This window comes from Dama dama, chromosome 21, assembly GCF_033118175.1.
Source record: "Dama dama isolate Ldn47 chromosome 21, ASM3311817v1, whole genome shotgun sequence".
Taxonomy (NCBI): Eukaryota; Metazoa; Chordata; class Mammalia; order Artiodactyla; family Cervidae; genus Dama; species Dama dama.
This window is the reverse complement of record NC_083701.1, coordinates 9,048,097-9,064,395: the sequence shown is the minus strand read 5'-3', so window position 1 is coordinate 9,064,395 and position 16,299 is coordinate 9,048,097. Positions and strand designations below refer to the sequence as shown.

The following is a 16,299-nucleotide window of genomic DNA, read 5'->3' as shown; positions in this document are numbered from 1 at the left end:
TAAACCTTTGGAACTCCGTGAAGATGGGAAGGCGACTGTCCGCCTTTGGCCTGGGACCCCTCTTCCGGGCAGCCTCCTTTACGTCTTCCCTCCCCCCGCAGGCCCTCTCCCCACCCCCCACGGCCATGGGCCCCACGGCGGCCCCGCTGGAGGACACCTCGCGCCCCCAGTTCTGCAAGTGGCCGTGCGAGTGCCCGGCGGCCCCGCCCCGCTGCCCGCTGGGCGTCAGCCTCATCACGGACGGCTGTGAGTGCTGCAAGGTGTGCGCCCAGCAGCTGGGGGACAATTGCACGGAGGCTGCGGTCTGCGACCCCCACCGGGGCCTCTACTGCGACTACAGTGGGGACCACCCGAGGTACGCAGTAGGAGTGTGTGCACGTAAGTGAGACCCCCCACACCATCGGCCAGCCCCAGACCCCCAGCTCTGGCCCACAGCAACCCCCCACCATCCATAGCCCTTCCTCTGGCCAGGCTTGTTTCTGCAGGAGGTACCCAAACCCACTCCCCCTCCACCCCAGTCCATGATGATGGGCCGGAGGCTGAGCAGGGAGGGACGCAGCGTTCCTCTTGCATCTGGACCTTGTCTTCTCTGGCCTCCATCCGTGGATGAGTCCAGGGAAGAAGGATCCACCAGGAGAGACCTAAGCCTGGTTCTGTTCTCCCCACGGTAGAACACTTTGCAGGATGCCCGGGACCTCCCAGGGGCACTAGGACCCTGTGGAGCTCCAGATATTTTAGTAGCGTTGTCAATTAGCATAATCTGGTATGAAAACATTTAGTAACCTTGAAAGAACAAAAAGCAGCAGCCTGAAGCCATCTCTTCCTACCACCCACCCACGTTCCTCTAGTTCACTACAGTCACTTTTAACTTTTCGGCCCTTTCTTCTGGTAATTGCAACTATTCTAGCGTGTCTTGTTATATCTTAATCAGCTTAAAATATCAATTGTGCATAATCTATAATTGTGGGTGATCCTATATGATAGTTGACTTAACTCCTTAATACTGCCTGACACCTCCCCCAGCTTCCAATATCATTGTCATATTTTTTATTTTAAACCACTATTTGACCACTGTGTACAATATTAGGATGATGTAAATGGTTTTCACTAATGCATGAGGTAGTAACTTGCTCGAATTTCCTTTATTATGAAGTTTTTTTGTTTTTCCTGGAGTTTCTACTTGCTTTTGTTCTTTTTTACTCTTGGTCTTTATGATAGCCCCATACTGGGGGAGAAGCAGTTGTTTTTTGTTTGTTTTTTCGTTTGCTCTTCAAAGGGTTATATCATTTCCTTTGTTGTTCCCAGAGGCCTCCTTTCTGGGGCTTTCTGGTCTCCTTCTATCTGGGCTGGCATTCACTTACCTTGAATCATATGAGCATTTATTCAATATACATGACCAGTATGAGATGAAAACAGGTAAATTAGCATCATGAAGTGAAGTGCAAGTTGCTCAATCATATCCAACTCTTTGAGATTCCATGGACTATACAGTCCACGGAATTTTCCAGGCCAGAATACTGGAGTGAGTAGCCATTCCCTTCTCCAGGGGATCTTCCCAACCCAGGGATTGAACGTCTCCTGCATTCAGGCATATTCTTCACCGTCTGAGCCACCAGGGAAGCCCAAATAGGCATCATGGCAGCAGCTTAACTTCTGAAAACACAAAGCCTCATAAACTCAAGAACTCCTTTCTTGCCTTAAGGCTGAATCAAGCTTTCCTCATGCCTGTGACTCTAATACACCCTACTGCATGCTCACACACAGCAGACTCTATCTTCAGCTAACTCATTATATTTCCTCAAGTGTCATTGATGAGGGTTATACATATAATTTCAAGTCAAGATACTTATGGATTTATGGTTAATCTATGAGCACTTTCTGCTATTTTTACATTAATTCCTGCTTCAACTTTCATATCAAGTCATCTTGCGTTCCAAGTAACCATCACTGGTTCTCCCATCTTTCCATGTTTCCCCCTTTTATGGAGACTCGTTATTAACCCCACAAACCAGTGTGTTCAAAGAGAACTTGCAGATTCCATCTGCATAGAATCATCTGACATGTTGGTTACAAATGTTTTTCTGAGCCCCACCCCGGCCTTACTCACTTCAGTTCTTTGGAAGTGGGGGTGGGAGTCGACAAATTTTAGCAAGCTCTCTGGGTGACTCTCATACTCAGGTTTGAGACTGATGGCCAAAGTATACAGTCGCTCATATACTCTCTCCCCGCACCCAGGTAAGGAAACCAGGCTGAGCCCTCTTGCACTAGAATCCCCTCCACTTCTACGAGACTGTCTCATCATTTCTTTCCTCTTTTACAGCTGTTCTTTAAGGCAATTCATTGTGACTGTATCATTCTCTAAAGTTGCCCTGACACCTCACCACGTGCCGGGCACCACAACTCTGTAGACATTCTCTCATGGACCCACAGACTCTGCAGACCCACAAGCGCCTCTCCTCCCTGTCTTTACCACCCAGGACCTGGAAAATCACCTAGCTCTACTCCACTCCCCCACCTCTTTAGATGTCACCTCTTTACTCAACATAGCCTCTCGGTTCCCCCTCATCGTGAGTCTCCGTGTAGCTTCTTTCCTTGCATTTGGAAAGAAGATGGTGGATTTCAGGATACTGTAATAAATATGACATGGGCCAAGGGTTTTCCAGTCACAGAGATCTACAGACATTGAAATAAATAAGGTTCAACAAGGGGAACAGACTTTATCAGAGGTGTTACATGTCCACATCCATTGTGAAATTCCAAGAACAGAGCTATCATAGGAAGACTTTTTACATTTATTTGCATAGTGAATACTTTTTTCCAGGCAGAATTTTACCCAGTTATCCACCTGCACACCACACACACACACACACACACACACACACACACACACACACACACACACAATTCCTCCATGTTCTATGGAACATCTTCTCAGAAATACTGCCATAGTGTCTAAATTCATGAAACCCTAATGCAATAAAGAAGAGAGTCCAGGGTCTGAAAGCTATAGAGAGAAAGATGTTTGGGGGCCAGAGGGGAAAGAGAAAGAAGAGGTTATTTACATAGAAAAATCTGTCAGCAAATGGCCAACCAATGGACATTCCCCAGGACAGGCTAAATCTGTCCTTAGAGATGTGCTTGTAATTAGGCCAGGACAAGGAAATAAAAAACAAGAAGTTGCAACACTGCCATAAACGATTCAAAGAGAGGATGGTGGGGACTATGGCAAACTAATGAACGTAAACTTTAGCCATTGAGGTCAGGCAGAAGAGGGAGCCTGATTTGGTCTAGTCTACTTACCTTTCAAGAGAATCCAGAAAAAGAAAATCCAGGTTCATGTATGGTTTGTAACTCTGGCAGTGCGTTCAAAACATTTTTTATAAAACACTCCATGGGCCAAACTAAATACATCTGTGGGCAGAGTGTGACCTCTGAATTAAACTGTTTGGCTATTTTGGTTGTGCAAACACGACTCTGCATTCAATGCAACTGGGTCAGGATTGAGGGCAGTGTGGTTTGCTGGAAGGGTCATGAAATTTACAGGCAGACAGACTTGGGTTTTGAATCCTGGCTCTGCCACTTGCTGGCTACGTGACCGTGGGCACATTACTTAAGGAGCTTGATCGAACCAACCCTGTATGATGGTTGAGGCTAAACAAAGAATTTCACAAGAGCCTAAACTGTGACCAGTTGCTCTTGGATACTGCTTCGCATTTCCTTTGTAGAACTCCCCTTAGCTTCATCCAGGGTTATCCTCACAGTCTGGGAGGCAGGGCTAGTTGCAAGCTCTGACTCTCCTGTCTGATGAGTAAAGGAGCAGAAAACCCATGCATGGTGTTTGAAGCTAGACAACCTAAGTTCAAACCTCAGTGACATAATCAACTAACACAATGGGTCTAGGGAAGCTGCTTAACCTTTTTAAGTGTCAGCTTCCTCATCAAGGAAAATGCAATGAATAATGTCTACCTTTTTGGGTGGTTCGGATGTCAAGTGCCTGATACATGGGAGAAGCCCAATATAGAGTAGGGCTAACCCCACCTGATATCCCTCCACCCACTGCTTCATTCACTCATAATGAACACAGGTTAGTGATGGTACATCAGTGGGGTTACAACAAGGCATAGCCCACTGTCCTAGCTCCCAGGAAGCTGACCAGGGGTGGAGCTAGAAGAGTAAAGGTCTGGATGGCACAGCAAGGTGACTTGAATTCCCAGAAGTCCCTCAATAAGAGGAAAGCCCACCAGGTCATGCCTGAACGGACCCGCAAGTCTGAATGGTAAAGGAGGCTGGGTCAGCTTCCCTGTCTAATCAGAAGCTGGTCCTTCAATCAGTTATAAAGAAATCGAATAAGGAAGGGGTGCCAGAGCTTGCCAGTAGGACCATCACAGCCATCCCACGTACCATCCATCTTTGCCCCCACCCCCCCAAACCTCCCAGGAGACTGTGAACAACTTCTGGAGGCAAAGGGTCCCAATCTTGGCTGCAAACTGGATTCACCTGGGGAGCTGCTGCTACGTCACTTCAGTTGTGACCGATTCTGTGGGACCCCATAGATGGCAGCCCACCAGGCTCCTCCGTCCCTGGGACTCTCCAGGCAAGAATACTGGAGTGGGTTGCCATTTCCTTCTCCAATGCATGAAAGTGAAAAATGAAAGTGAAGTCGCTCAGTCATGTCTGACTCTTCTCGACCCCATGGACTGCAGCCTACCAGGCTCCTCCGTCTATGGGATTTTCCAGGCAAGAGTACTGGAGTGGACTGCCAGAGCTACCAATGTCAAAAAATGAAAAGTACAAATACCGAAGCCCAGGTCCACCCCCAGGTACTGGGGCGTGGTGTGGGCGTCATGATTTTAAGGAGCTCCCCCAGGGAGTGCCACTGTGCCGCTGGTGATGAGAACCACCGTGCTAAGGCTCCCAGCACCCAGCAGTGCCCTCGCCACCCAAAGTTCCTCCACCCAGGGGCAGAGCCGGCTCCAGCACTCCATTCTCCCATCCACCAACACACAAGCGCACACACACTCCCTGGAGTCAGAGGGCATGGCCAGGCTCAGAATGAAAGATGAGTGATTCACCAGGTGATTCATTCATTGTTTTGCTTTCCTATTTCCCCTCCTTTACTGGTGTCTGATGGAAGGAAATGGCGGTGGAGTCAGAGCTTGGGGGTGCAGCTTCATCAGACGCCAGCTGGGGGACTTGGAGCAGATGAATCACTGTGCCCCCACCCACCCAGCTCCCCTCTCTGCCAAAGAGAGAAAACAAAGCTCTCCTAGGACAGTCACCGAGAGACTGTGTGAGAAAACTTAGATGGTGCCTGGCTCCAGATCGGACGGGCAGCGTGAGTGTCCTTCCTGTCTGTCCCTCCTCCCCCAGATCAATCACCTCCCAGGAAAACCAGCAGTCACCCCAACATCCCCACTGGCTGCTATCCTGCCCCCTCCACTTGCTGAACAGAGCGCTGTCACTTTAGGCGTGTGACTCAACCTCACTGAGACGCAGGCTTGCAGCAGGTGAAAACGCAGGTGATGACGTGGTCCTGTTTTCTTCTGGGATGAAGTCAGCGATGCAAGGAAGCCTAACACAAAGCAGGTCGGGTGACCAAGAACCTTCCCTCCTGTGAGATAAAGGGATGATGGTGGTGGTGATGGTTCGGCTTCAGGTGAATCCAGGAGATATGCTGGAACTATTGGCAGACGAGCCCTCCTGGGGTGAGTGCCCCTGGATGCCCTGGGCTTTCTGTCTGCACTTCTAGACACTGTCCTCAGAACGGGACTAAGATGGAAAGCCGGGATGCTGGTCAGAGCCCGGTAGCCCCGCATCTTTTCTGGAGCTCCAAGTTTGCAGAACTGGCTCCACTCTGAAGTCCACCAGGCATCTCGAGACTAGGAAAGAGCTTGAAGCCACCCACCCCAACCTTGCTCTTCTCAGGACAAAGCATCCCTGTCCTTCCAGGGCTCGGGACATAGAATAAGGAGTCCTCCTTGATTCTCCTCTCATCCTCACATCCCAGCTGTCAGCGATTCCCTCCAAACAGACTCAGAAGCGGGGCCCTTCTTCTCCTGGTTGCCCGTCCCTGGTCCAAGCACCACTGTCTCTAATCTGCTTTTATCTGGGTTCCCCGGCGTGACTTTCTGACTCTGCCGGAACCCTATCGGTCTGTCCTCAACTCAGCACCATCAAGGTTTTTTTGAAGCATAATGCATATCGCCGATTCATCATTACTCACTGAGCACATACTGTGTATCAACCGGAGTTCCAGGCTCTAAGAGCTTTGCATTTTCCTCTGAGCCTCCGGGGAAGCCCTCTCTCCCCTCATCTCCTGCCTCCAGCCCTTCTCCCTCCCTTTCCCACCCCAGGCCTTCCTGCTGCCTATAGTCCCTTCCCTGCCTAGAAGGCTTCTCTCCCAACACCTGGGCAGCTCAGCTCCCCGCCTCCTTCCCATCTTTGCTGAAAAATCATCACCTCTGTGAGGCCCTGTCTACCCGCCTTGTTTAAATCTGAAACTTTCCCCCTCCCTCTTCCAACTCCCTGCTTTAATGTCCCCATCAACACTCTAGATGGTCCACTGTCTCCTCTGCCCCCTTTCTTCTCTGGCGGTTCAGACACTAAAGAATCTGCCTGCAATGTGGGAAACCTGGGTTCAGTCCCTGGGTTGGGAAGATGCCCTGGAGGAGGGCATGGCAACCCACTCCAGTATGCTTGCCTGGGGAATCCCATGGACAGAAGAGCCTGGCGGGCTACAGTCCATGGGGTGGCAAAGAGTCAGATAAGACTGAGAGGCTAAGCACACAGGCACAAGCTCCTTGAAGTCATGACTTTTGTCTCCTTCCTTCACTACTAAATCCCCAGCACCTGGGACACTCCACAAAATAGGCGTTGAATGAACCCAGTCTCTTGCAAAGTGTTCTGATGGGTTTCCCATCGCATCTGCCTGCTCTCACAACTGTGGCCCTTGAGGCAGATAACTGTCAGGACCAGGCTCTGTGCCACTTGCTGGGACAGGACACTGGGCTAGCTGCCGGGGGTCCCGGTCCTGGCCAGTCTGTAGCCTCCCACCCCTTCGTCCAGCCCTCCAGACTGGCACCCGGTGTTTCTGCGCGGGTTCAGTGGGCGACCACACCCTCCGCTCAGGTCCCACCAAACTGGCCAGGGCAGCTGGCCCCAGTCCCTCTCCACGATGGGGACCCCGGGGCATGGGGTGCGGGGGCCATGGTGCAGTGGCAGGAGGCTGCCCTGTGGGGTCCGCCCCGCCCCTCGGCCGGCCTGACCCTCGGCACCTGTGTCCGCAGAGGTGGTCGGCGTGGGCTGCGTGCTGGACGGCGTGCGCTACAACAACGGCCAGTCCTTCCAGCCCAACTGCAAGTACAACTGCACGTGCGTGGGCGGCGCGGTGGGCTGCACGCCGCTGTGCCTCCGCGCGCGCCCCCCGCGCCTCTGGTGCCGCCGCCCCCGGCGGGTCAGCGTGCCCGGGCGCTGCTGCGAGCAGTGGGTGTGCGAAGACGACGCCAGAAGGCCCCGCAAGACGGCGCCGCGCCACACGGGCACCTCTGGTGGGTGCGGGGCGCGGGCGCGGGGCGCGGGGAGGGCCGCCCCAGCCCGCGGAGGAGGAGGGGATGGCGGGCTCGGTCGTCCCCAGAGGGCCTCCTAGAACAGAGCCACCGGGTGGGGCCGGGGCCGGCGGCGGCCTGCCCACCGCGTCAGTGTGTGTGGCCCGGTGACCTCCTTCTGAGCGAGCACAAGCAGAGCCCCTGCCGCGTGGGTGACCTAGAAACCAAAGCCTTTTCATCCTCCTCGGCAAATCCCTGCCCACCGCCGCCTCCTTCGCAGCCCGCCCTCCTCTCGTCAGTCCTCAAAGGCCTCTGCTGTCTCCTGTCTCCCCAGCATCCTCTTCTCTCACTCATTCACTCCTGCATTCGTTCACCCATCTCCCCTGCACACCTGCTGTCTCTCCCTGCAGGTTCCCCTCTCTGGCTTCTGGGCATGTGTGTTATCAAGAGGGACCAGCTTCCTCTTCCCGTCTTTTTCCTGTGGATCTTGCTCCATCCCTCTGTGAGATCACTCCTTGGTCTCCCTGGCTCTGCACCTGTCTCCACCTCTCAGCTCACTCCCTTTTCCATTTCTCAGACACTTATGAGCCCTCCCCATATTCTGCTTGCCAGGATACATCCATTGAAAGAAGCAGCCGAGAGCTGGCGTTTATTCCCCCCTTCCTGAGGGCTTACTAAGGATGGGCACAGCTTTTGGGTCCTGTCACGTGCCTGAACCCCTATTTTCTATCCACAACCAGGGACAGGAGGCAGGGAGGTGCTAGTGTCAACCCCACTTACAGGCGGGGAGCTTGGGGCTCAGAGGTGGGAGCCAGTTTATTGGAAGCTATCCAGATGCTAAGGGGCCGCGCTCAGAGCTGGACTCCGACAATTTGCCTCTGAAGCCTGCGTGTCTCCTTAGCCACGATGCCCTGAGCTTCACTCAGATGACGTTCTAGTACTGGGCAAGCATTCCCCTTGACCTTCCCCAGATAATGTCATCTCCGCAGGGGCAGGACCGGTGTCTTTTACCCTTTTATTCCCAGCACCTTGCAGATGCCTGATGTGTACTCGGTCAATATCTGGACCCTTTTATTGCCATACCAGCCCTGCAGGGCAGATGTTATTGTTCCAGAGAAGAGCCTGAGGCCCAGAGTAAGTTGTCTAGAATCAGGTCCACCTGTCTCTAAAGATGGTCCTCCCTCTGGAGAAGTATGAGGAACTCATAACAAGTTCTCTTCTCCCTGGGGACCCATGCTAGTTAGAAGCCAACTTGACCTCCAAGTGGAGGGACTGCCCACTCTCTGAGGTTCAGGGACCCCAGCCCTTAGGGTTGTGACGGCAGGGATTGGGGGGCTGATGGAGGCTGGGAAATCACCGGGCACCTGGTCTGCATCTGCAGGGACCACGGATGAGATAGAGCCGTGGCACAAGAACTGCATCACATACACCAGCCCCTGGAGCCCCTGTTCCACCAGCTGCGGCCTGGGGGTCTCCACCCGCATCTCCAATGTCAACGCCCGGTGCTGGCCTGAGCAGGAGAGCCGCCTCTGCAACTTGCGGCCGTGCGACATGGACCTCCGGCCACACATCAAGGTGGGTCCGCCTCCCAGGGAGTGGCAGGCATCTCAGGTCAGGAAGATCCGCTGGAGAAGGGATAGGCTACCCACTCCAGTATTCTTGGGCTTCCCTGGCGGCTCAGCTGGTAAAGAATCCGCCTGCAATGTGGGAGACCTGGGCTCGATCCCTGGGTTGGGAAGATTCCCTAGAGAAGGGAAAGGCTACCCACTCCAGTATTCTAGCCTGGAGAATCCCATGGACTGTATACTCCATGGGGTAGAAAAGAGTTGCACACAACTGAGCGACTTTCACTGAAGATAGCTCTCAGACGGTATGAGCTTCAGGCCCACACATTGCCTGGATCGGCTCCACCCCCATTTCATGCAGGGTGCTGTGCATAGTTGACCAGAACAGCCATTCGTTCAATGAGTTTAGTACGTGCCTACTGGGGCTTTCCTGGTGGCTCCGTGGTAAAGAACCCACCTGCCAATGCAGGAGACATGGGTTGGATCCCTGGGTTGGGAAGAGCTCCTGGAGAAGGAAATGGAGACCCACTGCAGTATTCTTGCTTGAGAAATTGCATGGACAGAGGAGCCCGGTGGGCTACAGTCCATGGGGGTCTCAAAAGAATTGGAATCAACTTAGCAACTAAGCAACAAGAGCCATGTACCAGGCAGAAAACTAGACTGTAGGGATGCGGAAAGAGCCTCGCCCTTGAGTGGCCCACAGCCCCACAGAGCTCCCTTTAAATAATGCCAGTTCAGTTGAATAAGTTGCATGAAAAGGATGTGTGTGAGAGTCTATGGGAGGCAGAGGAGAAGGAGTTTAGGGTTAAATGAGTTGCCTTGGAGGCCATGATGGCTCTGCCCCAACCAGCAGGGGGCGCTTGGCAGGCTGAAGGAGCCCACAAAGTCATCCTGTGTTGGAGAAACTGACCTGGGCATTGGCAAGGCAGAAGGCGGGAAAGAAGGGAAATTGCAGGTTGAGAGAGATGTGTCGCGGCAAGGCAGTCTCTTTCTGTGCTCGGCTTCCTCTTGCATAATACAGCTGGGTCTCGTTGCCTTTGGGGTGATCCTTCCTAGTTTGAAGATGCTGCAGATCCGAAAGTAAGATGGGGTGCATGGCGAGTGAAAAGGGAAGAATTGAGGGTTTGGAGCTGAAAATGTTGATCCTCTGAACATCTCAACCGAAACCTCCTTTCACGCAGGAAGGGAAGAAGTGTCTGGCCGTGTACCAGCCAGAAGCGCCCGTGAACTTCACGTTGGCCGGCTGCACCAGCACTCGTGCCTACCGGCCCAAGTACTGCGGGTTCTGCACCGACAGCCGGTGCTGTATCCCCTACAAGTCCAAGACCATCAGCGTCTCCTTCCAGTGTCCCGATGGGCCCGGCTTCTCCCGCCAGGCCCTGTGGATTAACGCTTGCTTCTGCAATCTGAGCTGTCGGAATCCCAACGATATTTTTGCCGACTTGGACTCCTACCCTGAATTCTCAGAGATTGCCAATTAAGCAGCCTTAGAACCTGGGCTCGAGGCTGACCCAGTGCTTGTAAGGCAGCCAGCCTTCTGAGGCCCCCACTGAGCCTTCTTTTGTCCACTTCCCACTCGTTTCCAATGACCTGGATCCAGGCCCGTGACCCCTTGTCCTGTCTCCAACCACCCAAAGCACCCATCACGGCACGCTCAGGCCCAGACAGTGGGTCTTCTCCTTGGCAGCGGTCCACATACACTCCAAAGAAAGTGCCCGGCTCTGGACAATACCCGAGCCCGATCCGGCCTGTCCGAGTCACTGGAAGTCCTGCTGGATCTCGCCCAAGTCCCAGGGAACAGAATCAGCTACATCTTCGGTATCACTAATTCCTTCTTTAGATACCAAGCCACCAGACTCTCTGGGCCCATTCAGAAGGATAGAGGGGATTTAGGACAGTGGACCAGTCCATTCTTCGGGCCCTGCCAAGAAGGACCCTAATCAGCAGTTTTGACCTCTGCACACCAAAGCTCTCTCTCATTCTAAAGACCTGTGCCTTCCATGGTCACTGAATATTTGCTAAATGAGGTGAATGGTTGTTTGGTTTCTGTTTTTGAATGGACAGTTGTATCCATGAATCTGGGCATTGTTGCAGTTAAGTTTCTGTTCACCCATTTCAGTTAAGTTTCTCTTCACCCCTGCACTATGAAGGGTGTACATTGGGTTCATCCCAGTGAGAAATGCAAGCCGATAAACTTCCTCTTGTTCCTGGGAGAAGTCCCTGGTCAATACACCAGGGTCAGAGCATGGGCAGTCTATTTTCAGAAGGAGCGATCAAGCCCTGCACCAAATCTGCTGCTCCCGGGCAGGGCAGGGCACTGAGCAGTCAGCCAACCTCCTCTTCACACCTGACCATCTGCATGCTGGGGGCTTGTGGGACTTGGTGGATCCCCTGGGACGACATCGCTGACCCCTCAGAGTGGTGTCCTGTGATGTCCTTCTGCTCTGAGGGAGCCTTGGGTCCAGGTTGAGTGTGAGTCAAAACAAAAAATGTGTTCACAAACCAAGAAGTGGGTCCAGTCTGCGTCACCCTGGGCCCAGGGCATGTGTCTCTCTGCCTCGGTGACCCATTTCGCAGACTGTGGGTCTACTGATCCATAAAGCTCAGTTCTGGTACAAAGACAGAAGTTTACCGGTTGTTTCAAAAAGAAGTATATTTAACAGGGATAAAAAGCCAAAAGGGTTTGATGCTAAAAGGAAGAGAAAGTTGTTATTAATGGAAATGAGGCTATTATTTATTTTATTAGTAAAGTATAAATATTTACTGCTACAGTTCTTTTATTTCGTACCTTCTACACGTCAGACATTGTTCTCAGCGCTTTAAGTGCACCGTTACACTAGCTCATGGAAACTGGGAGGTCATGTTGAAAAGTGCCCGTTATTATTTCTGTTCTTACAAATGTGAAATGGAAGCTCAGTAAGGTAAGGGAGCTTGACCGAAGTCACCCAGCTGGTCAGTGGGGTAGTCAGGATGCAAATCCAAGTTGGATTGACTCTGTAACCCATATTTTCCCTCAACTTTTAGAGCTTCCAAATGCATCAGAGCAGGAAAACATGACAGGATAACCATCTTCTCGCTGTCATTTTTGGTTCTTATTACTGTCTCTCCAGCTTCTTTCCCAAGAGAAGAGTGTATCTGACTTTCAGATTATTTAGATGTCTGAGCATCAGACAAAATCTAGGATAAACCGAAATCCATGACTCCCCTCCAGAGCATTCCCTCCTTCAAATCAGAACCAGCTCTCACCATGTATTTAAAGGTGATTTTGTTATCTGATGCTGCAGATTGAAGGATGGTGCCTTTTTCATGAGGGAATTCTGAGTGCTGAGCAGAGGGATTCCTAGACAGGGGAAAGGGATTGAAAATGTGTCCTCCTTACTGTGACCTCCTGAATGCCTGGTACAAGGCATACAGCGGTGCTCAATGTGTATTTGATGAATAAAGGAAATTGTGTATGTGTCTCTACATGTGTTCAGAAGATCTCTTTCTTTCAAAGGTACGTGACAATCTAATTCTTATCAGCCAAATCTGAAATGCCATAGAAAAAGAGACATTTAACATCAAAAGAAAGGCACATGTTCATTGAAAGAAAAAAAAAAATTCCAAGAGTTCTTTTGTGAAGAGAATTTTGTTGTTGTTCAGGTGTTCAGTCGTGTCTGACTCTTTTTGGACCCCCATGGGCTGTAGCCTGCCAGGCTCCTCTGTCCATGGCATTTTCCAGACAAGAATACTGGAGTGGATTGCCATTTCCTTCTCCAGAGGATCTTCCCAACCCAGGGATCGAACCCACAGTTCCTGGATTGGCAGGCAGATTCTTTACACTGAACCACCAGGGAAGAGAATTTACTCCATGAATAATCTTTCCTGTAAGTCCATGTGGATCATGTTGGATTTTTGTAGAGAGAAATCACCTGCCACCCACAGCTTCCAAGGACCAGGTGAGGGCTGACCCCTTTTGAAATTCGACAGACACCCAAGAACTAGGTTCTTACTGAATTTGCTTCCCAATTCAGGAAAGTGAACGTGGCTTCCAAGATCATAGGAAGCCTGGATGAGGGACTTGGGGCTTTCCTCCCCGGGATGGGTGGGATGGGGTGGCCAGAATGCCCTTGTTTGAAAAATGCATCTGTCCTGTGCAGGCCCAGAGAGGAAGTCTCAGCTTCATGTTTTCAAGTCACGGGGAAGGAGGCAGAGCCATGGCGCGACCTGCTCCCACAAAAGTTAACAAGCATGATGAAAAAAACATCTCTTTATTGAATGCTTACTTGGTACCAAGCCGTCTGCTAACTTTTGAATTATCTTACTAATCATGGCAGCAAGTTTGAGCAAGCATCTCTTCCCCATTTTATAAATGGAAAGTCTGGGACTCAAAGAGGCTGGGAAATCAGCCCTCAAAAGTTGAAACCCAGATCTCTGCTTATTCCACTCTGCCTTGCTGTGGGAGATGGGGAAGGACAGGGAAGCCCGGCATGCTGCAGTCCATGGGGTCAGAGACACAGAGTCAGACATGGCTGAGTGACTGGACAGCAACAGGTTGCTTTTGGGGAGGCCTCCAGGCAGAGCCTGAATGAGGCCTGTTGGAGGGTCCGCTTCTCCAGTCCCTTGTAACCCCATGTCCTGGGATGAGGGAAAGGTAAACTAAAGAATAGTCAACCTTTGGTGGAGAAATTCACGTAAGTGCTTAGGGTGAATATCTTGCATGCATAGATGAGCAAGAAAAAGGAGACCTGAATTTACCATATCATTAATGCGTGCTAAACCTTAGCATGAGCATTTGGTGAACACTTACCAGGCTTTAGGCTAGGTGCTTTACTGCATACCTAATTTAATCCTCAGAGCAAACCTATGAGCTGTGGCATTATCATCATTTCCCATTTTAGAGATAGAGCTGAGGCCCTTAGAAAGTATTTGCTCATTGTCTTTCCAGCTAATGAACTGCCGATCAAGGTTGCAAACCTTGGTCAGTCTCAACCTGAGCCATCTCTCCTGATGCTAAGCCCAGTTAGCCTGCCCCCACCCACCCCTGCAAACCAAAAGGCACAAGACAAGGCCTTACTGACAACAGCTGCAACATTAACTTTGAAAATGATTCAGAGAGAGATCAAAGAAAGTAGATTCAAACGGTATGATTATCTAGGCTCTCAACATTGTAAGTACTGTGTATTCCTACAAATTGTGGGGAAATAATGCAGCCTGTGACTATTACATTAAATTAGGTCACTGATTTTTAAAGACTTATCTTGACCCAAAGTAACTGAAGTAATAACTCTGCCCAGCTGGGAGTCCTGAATGGTCAGAATGGCCTGCTGTGTATTTCTGCATGTATACAAATGTGTGTGTGTGTGTGTGTGTATGTATCTGTTTTCAAACTGTGACTTAATATTTAAGTATTCCGACTGCCATTTTCAGGCTTCCCTGGTGGCTCAGATGTTAAAGAATCTGCCTGCAATGCAGGAAACCCGGTTTCGATCCCAGGGTCAGGAAGATCCCCTGAAGAAGGGAATGGCAACCCACTCCAGTATTCTTGTCTGGAGAATCCCATGGACAGAGGAGCCTGGTGGGTTACAATCCATGGGATCAAAAAGAGTCAGACACGACTGAGTGACTAATACACACACACATTGCCATTTTTGTAAGTGACTAAAAAATACATATGAAGAAATGTCTTAGAATTTCCCCATAGAGAGAAAGTAGCACTTGGGCAATCTGTCATATTTTTCAGCATTCCTCATTTTTCTCATGATTTGTGTCGCACGGAACATGTTTATCCAATGTGAAGAGTTTTCATTCCTCAAATTCCCTGTTTATAGCTTTTTGCCTTGAAGCAATAAATCATCAGCAAAGTGACTTACTGGACTGGGTGAGTTTTCCTGTATTTTCAGTTATTATGAGGCAATGATGGAAAATTGAACACTTTCAGTAAATGTGCAGATGGTGGACATTAGGGTCCCAGATATTTTATACATGGCAGTAAAAATGGCTAAAAGTTTGAAAATGCACTGAGAAATGGGAATTCTGGTATACAGAAAAGACCAAGGGGACAAATGTGTTGAGGTTGGAAAACATCTCATGTAAATATAAAATGAACATTTGGCATTCACTTAATCATTTATTCAATGTCTTTTTATATTCCCAGGTACCCTGTGGGTGGGCTTCCCCAGTGACTCAGTGGTAAACAATCTGCCTACAATGCAGGAGCCGCAGGAAACTCGGATTTGATCCCTGGGTCTGGAATATCCCCTGGAGAAGGGAATGGCAACCCACTTCAGTATTCTTGCCTGGAGAATCCCATGGACAGAGGAGCCTGGTGGGCTACAGTCTATGGGGTCCCAAAGAGCTGGACACAACTGAAGCCACTTAGAATGCACGCACCCTGTGGGTACCTGGAGGTCTGGGACCATGATTGCGTCTTCTAAGCCTAGCACATGTCAGGGATTGGGGAGCAGGGGTTGATGGATGGATAGAGACTTATTGGGCTTCCCTGGTGGCTCAGATGGTAAAGTGTCTGCCTGCAGTGCGGGAGACCCAGATTCGATCCCTGGTTCGGGAAGATACCCTGGAGAAGGACATGGCAACACACTCCAGTACTCTTGCCTGGAAAATTTCATGGATGGAGGAGCCCGGTAGGCTACAGTCCATGGGGTCACAAAGAGTCGGACACGACTTTTCTAGAGATCTATTGCTGGGTGCCTTGGGAACCAGGGTAGTGAAATGAAGTGTAAGAAAGTTTGCATAAAGAGGAAGAGGAAGCTGAGAAAGGCTGGCTTATTGAGAGCAATGAGAAACATATCACCCTGCCAGCAGAGGAGACAGAATTAAGAACGAGATAAAACAGTAGAAGCAGTTCTCCGCCTGGGTGGGACTAATTAACAGGTGGACAAACGTCCCTGCAGGCAATAAAAGCGATAAGGTCCTCTACATTGCTAGTCCCAGGAACTAATCCATGTTTGATAATCTGAAGATGCCTATAGGCGGTTGTGTGAGTTATGTGCTTAGCCAACTGTTTTCAAAGGCGAGAGTGATATAGTCCATTTTAGAAATGGCTAGAGAAGCCATTTCATCTCTGTGAGTTTTTATCTGTGAGGTAAGAATAACTCAACCTCACAGATAAAGATAAAAAAGGGAAAAGAAACCGTAAAATATGCTAAATATGACTGTTATTAGTGATGCCATCTCTGTAGGCTGTCCTA

At 50.4% G+C, this 16,299-nt stretch overlaps 1 protein-coding gene across 2 annotated transcripts in view; it reads left to right on the top strand.

Moving 5' to 3' along the window:
* The window catches only part of CCN4 (cellular communication network factor 4), a 31,265-nt gene extending 18,691 nt beyond the window's left edge, over positions 1-12,574 (top strand). Inside the window, exons 2-5 of one of the 2 annotated variants that reach the window (XM_061123153.1) lie at positions 102-378; positions 7,287-7,547; positions 8,926-9,119; positions 10,291-12,574. In XM_061123153.1, coding sequence (XP_060979136.1) covers positions 102-378; positions 7,287-7,547; positions 8,926-9,119; positions 10,291-10,590 — 1,032 coding nt within the window. In that variant the 3' untranslated portion in view covers positions 10,591-12,574. The remainder of the gene's footprint in view (positions 1-101; positions 379-7,286; positions 7,548-8,925; positions 9,120-10,290) is intronic. The other variant, XM_061123154.1, reaches the window with a different exon arrangement.
* Positions 12,575-16,299: the final 3,725 nt, after the last annotated feature.